At 41.4% G+C, this 11,199-nt stretch overlaps 1 protein-coding gene across 1 annotated transcript in view; it reads right to left on the minus strand.

Annotated features, from left to right (window-relative positions):
• The window catches only part of lama4 (laminin, alpha 4), a 32,870-nt gene extending 24,106 nt beyond the window's left edge, over positions 1-8,764 (minus strand). Inside the window, exons 1-6 of the mRNA XM_085432901.1 lie at positions 8,363-8,764; positions 2,619-2,720; positions 2,414-2,541; positions 2,253-2,333; positions 975-1,189; positions 266-366 (exon numbers count right to left, since the gene is read on the minus strand). Coding sequence (XP_085289027.1) covers positions 266-366; positions 975-1,189; positions 2,253-2,333; positions 2,414-2,541; positions 2,619-2,720; positions 8,363-8,455 — 720 coding nt within the window. The 5' untranslated portion in view covers positions 8,456-8,764. The remainder of the gene's footprint in view (positions 1-265; positions 367-974; positions 1,190-2,252; positions 2,334-2,413; positions 2,542-2,618; positions 2,721-8,362) is intronic.
• Between the last annotated feature and the right edge of the window lie 2,435 nt (positions 8,765-11,199).

The raw sequence follows: 11,199 nt of genomic DNA on the forward strand, positions 1-11,199 counted from the left end.
GTCGGAAAAAGGCTTTCTGTTTGTCTGGGAGGATCAATTTATAACTTGTCTATTTTGACAGAAAGTTTGTTTGATGTCAGAGAAAGTTGGAAGGTGTTACAATGGTAGCCAAGCCAAACCACGATCTTTTATTATTATTCTTACCTAACCGAGGAACTTGCCTAAGCCTAGTTGTCAGTGCCTAATTGTACACAAAGGGACATATTTTTTATTAATAAAGAAGAAATAAGAGTTGCAATAAAGAAGCTCACGTGCTGTGTCTCACCTCACACTGGTCGCACAGCCGTCCAGTGACTCCCGGCTTGCAGTGACACACTCCTGTCCTGTCATCGCATGAAGAGGTGCCACATTTGTCACACTCGCACTCTAGAAAAGACATGGGATGTATGGAGTGATGAGAACACCAGAGGTCAAATTATGTCACGAGTATGGTGGAAAGGGTTATTTTTGGACTTGCAGGGCCTCTAAAGGCATACGATAATCCTTGATATGGAATTGAGACCATGTGTCTTTGCAACAGAGCAACTTCAAGGTTGTGTGGGGCTAAAAACTGCACTTTTGTCACCTTTTGTCATCTCTTTTAAGCAGCTATGGTTAAACTGAGTAAATAAGTTGTACAAAATAGTCCTCCTGTGAAGTACTCTATGGCGACTTCAGGACAGTGTGACACAATAGTGCAGGTCAGTGTGTGCAGTCTGCAATGAGCTGCTGGAATGCCTGACTACTGTCACTGAGTTTATGACAAGAATGTTGAACAGCCAGCCAGAACAACTGCATCAACAAACTTCATTAATCTCCCATCATTACATTACACACCCATCTATGCGACTGGCTTAAGATACACAAATTACATTGTTGGGGTATCGTGTGAGAACTGCCATAAAACATTGAGGAACAATGCTTTCATGCATCAAACATTAGCTATCCCATAGGAAATACCCCCCAAAGTATGGGTATTCACCCATTATCCCCACCTCTGCAGTCCTTGGCACTGATGGCATCGCCATAGAACCCTGGGGTGCACCTCTCACAGTTGGCACCGGCAGTGTTTCCCCAGCAGTGCTGGCAGTGGCCCGTCACATTGTGACACTCGTTGAAAATCAGGTTGGGGTCAGTGTTACCATTGCAGTCGCACCTCTTACAGGAACTACCAGTCGTCATTGGGCTGCCATAGTAACCGGGAGCACACCTGGATGGAAGAAACTGCAGATGACTGAGAGCCTCACTGTCTAACACAGTAAAGTAAAATCTACTTTTGGAAAATCTTTTTGACCTTTGTTACAAGACAAGCAAAGCTAATGATTGTTGTAGCTTTATGCCTAAATTGGACATTATTCAGTTTTAAATGTTAACACATAACTAAAAGCTCAGCACGATCTGATATCCTCGTGTTGGTGTTGTTCCCAGATCATCATACTAAATGTTGTTCCAGGATCAACATTGCAAGTGACCAATCAGAATGTTGTGACGTCATACTTTTGCAACTTCGGGAAAAACCGGCGTAAAACAAAAAACTGTACTTAAGCTGCGAGAAACCGCCTCTGTCCGCCGATCAACGGATCCTGACCCTAACCCTAACACTAACAGTAACCCTTTAATAAACAGTAAGCAGAATTGATATTGTCCTTGCAACATTGGAATTTCATAAATGCACGAATGGCTTGGTGCGCAAAGGAATAACGTCACAACAATGTGATTGGTCACTTGCAATGTTGAACCTGGAACAACATTTTCATGATGGTCTGGGAACAACACCAACACGAGGATATCAGATCATCCAAAAGCTCATGACTTTCTTCCTCGTTGTTTAAAAAAAACAAAACAAACAAAGCTAAGGCTGCTCTCATGAACCAGTTAGAAGTGATCCGTAAGCTTTAGCAAATTACTAGCAAAATCTATTCATCTTGGGTGTGAGCATAAGTCCTATGCATATAAATGACAGTGTATGTGATGTTGCACTTTACAGAGATCTCATGTTTTCATAAATGTTGTGGTGTTTAAAAGTTTTGTACTATATATGGCAGTTGGAGTTAGATGCTGTATAGATATTGTGGCCATTCCAATATTAAGTAAGTAAGATAAAATAAGTGTGAATGTTGTGAACCTAAATATATTTTATGTGTTTCATTGACATGAAACTCTGCTCAGTCTGTAACGTGTACCTTTTTATTGAATGCGCAGGTAATGCAGTTATGTTATAATTGATTTACATAATTTACTGATTGCTTGTTCAAGGCCTTCTCAGCACAGACCTCTCACAGTAATTTCCAGAGTAGCCCTCTTGGCACTTGCACCGTGGAGTGGCACCTCCTTTGTCACAGTGCACTGCAAAGCTGGGCGGACACACAGAAGAAAATATTTTTGAGATGTCTGTCAGTCTTGTGGCAACACAAGCAACAGCAGAGCAGCTTACTTATTGGATGGGATGGGGAGGGGGCAGGCACATGGTTGGCAGGTGTGGCGTCCACCCAGGCCAGGAGTCAGAATGTAGCCATCTTCACACATTTCACAGAAATCACCCATGCTGTGGTATTTGCAGTTCTGCGAGAGGAAATATTATGTTTACGACAACATTTGTGTACCCGGGCACCTTACTGAGTGAAAGGCAGTCAACTTACTATACAGATGCCAGTGATGTCTTCACAGTAGTCAGCATGCCCCTTGCAGTTACATGGCAGGCATTCGCTTTGCTCACTGAGGAAAAATCCCCTGCCACACACCTGCAGTGGGAACAGAAATGTCAGTTTTCTGTAAAGTAAAAATTTGTAGAAAACTCTAGTTGGGTTAAGTAGACACACTAACTGCAGGTAAGAGCTGAGGAACTCTCAAAGTTAAGTTGATTGGTTGTTTAAACTTGTGTTTAAACAACATCCTCAGGCCATGAAAAGTGGAATAACAATGCTAAAACTGTGGTTCCTTGACTGGTGGATCTTGGCAAAGGCAAATGTGGCTGGGAGCTGCCCTTTAGGCTTCTCCTTGAGTCACTGTACTTGGAGCATTTATAATGGAATTATCTGACAAACAGTTTGTGGTACAGCAGCTACAGGAAGTTTGTGCTTCAGTTTTGATGAATAAAATTTGAATATATATATATAGTCGCCTCCAGCTCCAAAAAAACAAACGAAAATATAACATGACAGAAAATAAAATACTAACATTGAAGCCAAGTGTAAAAACAGTGTGTGAAACATCAGCGGTTAAGTCCATCTGTTAGTCTATTGTCAGGGTAAAGCAAAACTTAATACAAGTGAATCTGCCACATAACTAAGTTTTATACCGGGACTCAGTTATATGGTAAACTGATGTATATGTCATGTGCCACGTGCAATATTCATTCATTAAATGCAAAATGTTGACTGATAGTAGTGATAGAGGGAGAATGTTCGGGTGCATTTTCTTCAGGGACTGAGCTCTGACCTTAGCATTTAGCGTTGGGGCTAGGACTGATGTCATCGCTAATGATGACTGCACAAAGCTGATTAGGGTTAGAGTTAAGTTTACAAATAGACCACAATAAGAGACTTGATTTGAAATGTAACATCTCTCAGTTTCTTAAACTATGCTGCTTTAGCATGTGGCTAAAATGCAGCTTAACTTTAATCACCAAGAAGCTGCTTGATGTTCAGTTCCATTAAAATATTATAGAACCAAATACAGATAAATATCGCTAACATATCCTGTGCTATCTATCAACATATAAGAATGCTATTGACCCAGGGTTCTCAGTCATGGCTCTCACTTTCTCGGCATTTGAATCGATGGTTGATAATTTAGCAGTTTCAACACACAACACGATAAAAGTACAGCATCCTGACATTTTACAGAACATCAGTCCAAACACTACATCCTGTCTGATGTTTGTTCACCAGACTTTCTGACGACAATGTGATGCAAGAGTTCAGAGGCGTCACGCACACGCTCGGCCCTCTGACTATCTTTGATTTTCTGAAGCAGCACCATTCAGTGAGGTGTACAGTAGCACTTTGTTTGCAGTAGTCTGCAAGACCACCATAGTTTGATCTCCTTGTTCCACTCACTCTGCTGGACATTGATGCTTTGCATTCAGAATAACCAGACGATGGAACATTCCAAAGACATACAGTAGTGTATACCCACATGTGATTCATACTCTCCTTTGATTTATTCACAGATGGGCTGCGACACAAAGACGTTATTATGTTGCAAGCTGATGTGAAACATCCTGCAAACAGGAGCTCTTATTATTCTTGCTGATCCATTTCCTGTAGGCTTCCCTGAGTCTACAGGAAAAGCATCCACAGAGACATCTATTATTATCACGTAAACACTTATGTGTAAACCTTCCATGTATACACATACTCCTATTAAATGTGGCAATGGGATCAGTGCTCAAAGGAAAAAAAAAAATAGCCCCAAATGTTAGTTTAAGCTATTAGAACTAATGAGCCTAAAGTTTATGGGAAAACCACAAAGATCCCAATTATCTATCATTTGTAAAAGCACATTAAAGTCTTCTGAAATAGTTCAGACCTATTAACTGTGTGACAGTCTGTGATGGGTCAAACAGCTGCAGTTCATATACACAGGGGAATAGAGGAAGGGGGCTGAGGGCCGAAGAGCAGATGGTATACTGCTAGGACTTGGACATCTTTAGACTTGAATGTTAGGGACTATGTCTTTTTACAAGAGAGCCTAAACAGAAGAACAAACAGTTACATTATACATTATGTTTATCTGGCCATAAACAGAAAGACAGAAGAGAAATGCAAATCACATTCATACTTAAAACAGATTTCTTACAGTTGATATGAATACAAATCATCAATATCAAGTGATTTTTGTCAGTTCAATTTCTTCGCCATGATAATCTGACATTTCCCCAAGAAGTACAAAACAGTGGTAACCAGATAGCTTAGGTCAGCATAAAGACTGAAGTAGATTAAACTGATAACCAAACTTCCCTCTCCGCACAACCTCATGCAGCTTGTCTGGGGAAATGCTGAAGCACACCCAGGGTAGCTGATAGACGTGATCTCTCCAGCATGCCATGGGTCTGCTCTTCCTTTTGGTAGGACATGCCTGGAATACCTCACTCAGGAGGCATCCTAATCTGATGCCTGAACCACCTCATCTGACTCTTGTCAGTCTATCTTGAGAATCACCAAACTCAGCCAATTTCTAAGGCAGAGACCAGCCAAGCTTCAGAGAAAGCTAATTTCTATTGTGTCTGCAACCTTATTCTTCCAGTCACTACCCAAAGCTTGTGACCATAGGTTATGGTGGGGAAGTAAATCAACCGGTAAATCGACAGCTTTGCTTTTACAGCTCAGCTCTCTTTTCACCATTACTGACTTGTGCAGCATCTGCATCACTGCTGACATGGCCAAATCTCCCCTTGTTCCTGAATAAGACTGCAAGGCACTCTTTGAATAGCCACTTCTCCCTGACCAGGGTGGGCCCTCCACCGTTTTCCGTCCTGCTGCTTCACACTCAGCACCACCTGATGAAGCTAATAGAAGAACATCATCTGCATAAAGCCAAGATGAAGCCACTGAGGGATGAAACGTTTCTCCCTTTAAAAAACGCTACGTCCAGATGAACAAAATAAACTTTTTGGGATTTCTGCCACTTGGTTAAGTGTAGAAATTCGGACCATAACAATTACGAACAGAATTGGTGACAAACAGTTTAGATCAATCTTACAACTTTACTCTCAGCAAAATATTTGGGTGTATTTTAGGTGAATATTGCTTTTGACTACAGTTTCAACATACTTTGATTTGTAAGAAAGCTTATGTTGCTCAAACAAACTTAAAAAGAAATCTATAGCCTCTCAGCCACTTCTTTAAAAAAAAAAAAAAAATGAAAGAGGGTAAATGAGCCACATTTAAAACAAGCATAATTTCAGAAACTACATCTTTCAAATAAAGTCTGCGGCCTCACAGTGTTTGTGTTATTAGATTTCCCTTTGATTATGCCAAATAGAAATAGATTTGATAGCCTTGATAGAAACTTAAACCTGAAAAAAACACCCCTTAAACCTGAAAGCATTAATAACATTCACAAACATCTGAAGCTCTCTGCCAGCTGTGAGCACGCTTAGTAATGTGAACAATCTCTGTGGCCCTCCTACACTGGGAGGGCAGGACAAAGCTTACATTCAGCATATTATATAACCTCGATTTGTTTTTTAACTGAAGATAACTTTTCCAATGATTCACTCTCTCTGACATTTAGGTATTTATCAGTATCTGTGTGTTGACCTAGGCTCTGAGGATGGACCATAAGGCAGGTATCACACGCAAAAAACAATTTATGGCTCCACAGATTAGCTCACCTAAAATCAACACCCTGTCCCATAATATAGGTTGAAATTTGTACAGCCATGTGTGTACACGGAGCTCTTATTGTGGATGTGTTGCTTATAATATATGTACTTCTGCCTGCTTTTTGAGATTTTCCTAGCACAAGGGCACTATAAGTGGATTAAATGTTAATGCTTGAGGGTTGAATGTCATTTCCGCTTTGCCTCCCAAATGGAGTTATCTGCTGTACTTAGACTGACCTTGAAGGGATGGTCAGACGGTGGATTTAGTCATTGTAACTCTTCTGAACATCCGGATATACCCTGGGTCATGAGAATCTCATCCCGACTATAAGTGACTTTGCTCATACAGATCTCATATTTATTATCACAATGTTAAGTTATAGTTAATAAATATCCCTATTTGCTTAAAGTGCTAGATTTATCTCTAACTATAAATTTATATTATGTTAAGAATGTGTTGCAAGCACTACCAAGGCACCACAAAAACTTAATTTTTGCAGTGATTTGCAGTATTATACAATAGTCTTGAACCACCCACCGATCACTTTTTTATACTTGTGATGTTTTAAAACATGCATATATTTTTTGGAATTACAGTACAGAATGTAAAAACAGCGTTTGTCCAATTCCAACGAGCTTGAAAATCAGTATTTGGTATAATCAGCTTTTTTCTTAAATAAAGTCTGAACCCTCTTTGACCTCTTTCCTTGTAATTTCTTTTACCAGTCTTTTCTGATTTCATAATTCCATCAATTTTGACAAGTCTTCCAACACCACTGGCTGAAATACAGCCCCAAACTATGATAGGGCCTTGAACGTGTTTTAAAGATGGCTGAAGACACACATCTTTTGTACATACTGATGATGATATGAGCATAAAATTTTACATTTGGATTCACCACTAGATAAAACCTGTCACTGCCTTTTCTCACTGGCATATTTAAGCCTTTTTCTCCCTGTTTCTATTCCTGAAGAATGACTTCACGACAAGTACTCTTTCACTGAGACCATCTCTGATGAGACTCCAGCAAAGTCCAGTTTCCTCTCTACTGTCCTGTGTCAGACCTTTGCTATATTTTTTTCTGTTGTTTAGACAAGAAAAGCAAAGCTCAGCAAGGTCCGTAAACACTGCCCTTAACCATAACCACTTTCGAGGTCTAGTAGCTGCACAAGACAATGCAGTCATTGTACTTACATCAGGCACTGGGTCATCATAAACAGAACAGCCTATAATGAAGATACATAAATGGACTTTTAGAAGTCCGTCAAAGATTTGAGTACTTGTGGGTTCGGAGCAAACTTTGATTTCGGGATCTAATAGCAAGTTATTCTTTGAACACTGAAGGAAAGAAACACATCTTTGACTGCTTTGCTAGAAGACCAGCTGTTGTCTGCACTCACAAACAAACACCGGCCTGAGTCGTATTATAACATAAAGAAGAAGAAAGAAGACCAGTGTTGTGCCGTATGATCATGCCAGGGTTTTTATATTATGTGAAAATGCACATGCAACAACCTCAGACTTTCACATTATCACATTATTTATCTCCATGCATCTTTCCCCACGGTCTAAGTTTATTATGATCGTAAATTCAATACTTTTAAGTTAAGCGTGTGAGCTTACAAGTATTAAAGCTATTGCCAATGGAACTGTAGAGTGTGTGCCAGTAGTCATTAATGGCTTCCATGCCCTTACTGCATATTGTGCCCCCTCCCCGTGCTGTTGCTCAACATTTTGTAGCTGCTTTCCATTAGAGAACTGTCAGGGAGGGGCAGGAGGAGCAGGCTGTGCCTGAATCACATACAGTAACTCAAAGCCTATCAGAGTTGTTGTCTTGGGGTACCTCTGATGGTATAAACACACATGCGAACCCACTGCAAGACCACTGTGAAGTTTCTGTATCCTCAGAGAGCTTTGCAAAGAACCCAAACTCCCAAGACATCATTTCCAGCTTCCCAAAAGCCTGTGTACTCAATCATAACTCATAGAAAGTCAGAAACTGATAACACTCACAGTATACAAGCCAAAAAGAAGGAAAACCAAATGTGTCTTACTTTGAGAACTGACTGCTGTTGTTCCCCAGAAGTTATTCTTGCAATCGATAAGAAGATGCAGAGAAAGCAGAAGGGCAGAGATTTTGCTGCCATATTTGTATTTGCCCACTGATCCTCCGTTTAAGTCTCAATCAGTGTCCACTGGCTGTAGGGAAGTCCCTGGGCAGCTCCTTATGATCGGCTGCACCCTCTGGCTTCGCTTTTCCACAGCTTGCGATGTCCAGATCCACCACTGCCCCTTATCCCGGCCCTAGCTGAGTCCTGTAAAACAAACTTGTGTTGACTGCTTCCCTTCCTCCCTCTCTCTCTCTCTCTCTCTCTCTCTCTCTCTCTGCCCCGATTCCTCTCCCCTAGTGGACCTGCCTCTCCCCTGAGCCTGTGCCTAAATCACATACAGATGGGAAGACTGGAAACCGAGACAAACAGTGAGAGAGACAGAACAGCAGAGGGAGCGGGAAATGAGCCACAGAGGGTTTGTGTCTGCTGAGCACGCTAGGCCATCCAAACTGTTCAATCCCCAACTCAACCGTCAGAGTCAGACTGAGTGTTAAACCCTTGTCTCCATTTGCAGGACTTTGGCACCCTTTTCACCTTCAACACGGGATCCCTCCTTCTGTTGTTTCCCCCTCCCCTTCCCCTTCCCCTCTGGTCAGCCAGGGTGGGCAGAGGGTCTAAAGCTTCAACACTCACTCTGCGCTCAGCAGGCCGAAAAGAAAAAGCTGCTCTGATTTTCTGGCCCATCTTCTCTTCACAGTCCCAGACATGAGCCTTCTCTATGTTTTGCAAGGTTCGATCATCAAAAGCTGCAAAGTTTGCAGACACAGTGTGAGTCTGTTAACAGGAAGAGACTTAGCATGACACTTCCAGCACAAAGAAGGCATTGTCAGAGTCTGAGGAAGGTATTTTTAGATTCAGATTCAAACCGATGGGTAGGTATAACTCATGACTCTGCGAGTCACACTGGTCCCAAGACAGACTTTTTTTTTTAACACCACAAAGATCGTGTTGTAGGCAGTTCCAAATATGTCCCATTATGCACCATGTCTCAAGTAACCAATAAACACTAGTTATGTTTGGCAGTGATGCATTAAAACAACAGCATTAAGAGGCTTGTTAGGCCAGGCTAGGTTTACCCCTTTGAACAGAAAAATGACATAAAATCGGAATTCTTTTCACTCCTACAGTATTTTAAGTATTACAGTTATTTCACATGATCCATATCCAGTCTGTCTTTGTCTTGTCTCTGTGTTCTGTCTTCAGCGTCTCTCCTTAGTGTCTGTGTGCTTTCCCTGTCTTGTCTAGATGATACATTTGTAGTCCTGGTCCATGTGTTGTTTCCTTCCTGTTCCCACATTCATCCCTCTGTGTGTTTTCCCTTTATTTTGACATTCCCTTGCCTCCCATGCGTCATGTTCCATCAGTTAGATTATCCATATTCCCTGGATGTGTCATCTGCTCTGATTACCTCTTGTGTATATGTTGACTGAGTCTTTTGCTATTCTTTGTCATGTTGTCATGTCTTCCCTCTCGCTGTGTGGTCTAGTTCTTAGTTCTAGTCATGCCTTGGTTTTGTGTTGCATTGTTGCATCTTGTTCTAGGGTTGTGTAGTTCAGCAATAAAGCTGAAGTTCTGAATCACTTTTTTTTGCCTAGCATTGTGTTACCTGCCTGAAAAAGCAGTGATGCCATATCAGAGTTAATTGCTGCCTTAAGAATAAATGTGTACTTAAGTGAGGACTTTCTGAATGCAATTTCAGCCTTCATAAAACTTCTATGAAAAGTAAATAGCCTTGAACTGCACTAACAACCAGGAGGCTGAAGTTAATGTTACTTCATCCACATTCTGTTTATTTCACCAGCTCACTAAGAGGGTGGAGGCTCTCTCTCCATGTTTGGTCGGCTTCACATTGGTATTCTCAGCACAGCCACAGTATAAACACCAACGATCACTCATGGGCCAGGGTCATAGGCAGTGATAGGGGAGGTTTTCACAGCAGCAGCACTGCATTCTTAACTTCTCCACAAAGCAACGAGGTTGTCCCTTTGGGTGGTCTTCTCTGCCAACCTATTCAGCTAAGGCTATTCATGTAATCAAAGGCCACTGCTGGGTCTGGCAGCCAAGGGATACAGTGTGCGTGGCACAGTGTATAACACAGAGTAACACCGCTCTCTGAGCCAAAACCAACAGGGAGAAATCCATCTGCACTGCTTTGACTTAATATAATCGGTAAAGCTTTGCCACAACCACAGGGAGTTACTGACAGCAAACACATGTATTTCTGATGTCTGTCCTGCAGTACAGCAATTCTAATAATTACAAATGAGATCTTGTGAACTATTTTGGCTGTACATAAAACCATTGCAAATGGTTTACAAACAAACCCTTATGTTTGAGCAGTTTGAGCATTCATCACAATTTCTCTAACTGACTTCCTGCAAAGTTACATTTGAGTAACTTCTTTCCCCTCCCAAAAAAGAAAGACAAAGAATGAATTATTAATTCGCAGTGACTCTGAAAGCAGCCTGCTACATGCTTCTCCACACTGCTTTTAGTTTCAGACACCTAAGAGGCCAAAAAGTCCAAGGGGTCAGACCTGCGCCTCCTGCCTGTGGTGTTTCCTTACTCTCTGAACACAGAGAAAACTGTAACCTCTATCAGAGCAAAGACCTCCGATCTCAGTTGTAATACAAAAACACACCATGCTTAACAGAGTGTTGAAGACTCAGTATGATCCTGTGAATAAGATGGTGGGAGCGCTGCAGTTACACTGGAGTGAAAAACCTGTTACTGATTTTCACTGGGTAAGTACTTTGACTTCTACCCACTGATTAGGTTTA

The sequence above is a fragment of the Copadichromis virginalis genome, linkage group LG15, assembly GCF_057382275.1.
Source record: "Copadichromis virginalis isolate Kocher_CV1m ecotype Utaka linkage group LG15, C_Virginalis_male_GT1.1, whole genome shotgun sequence".
NCBI classification, from domain to species: Eukaryota; Metazoa; Chordata; class Actinopteri; order Cichliformes; family Cichlidae; genus Copadichromis; species Copadichromis virginalis.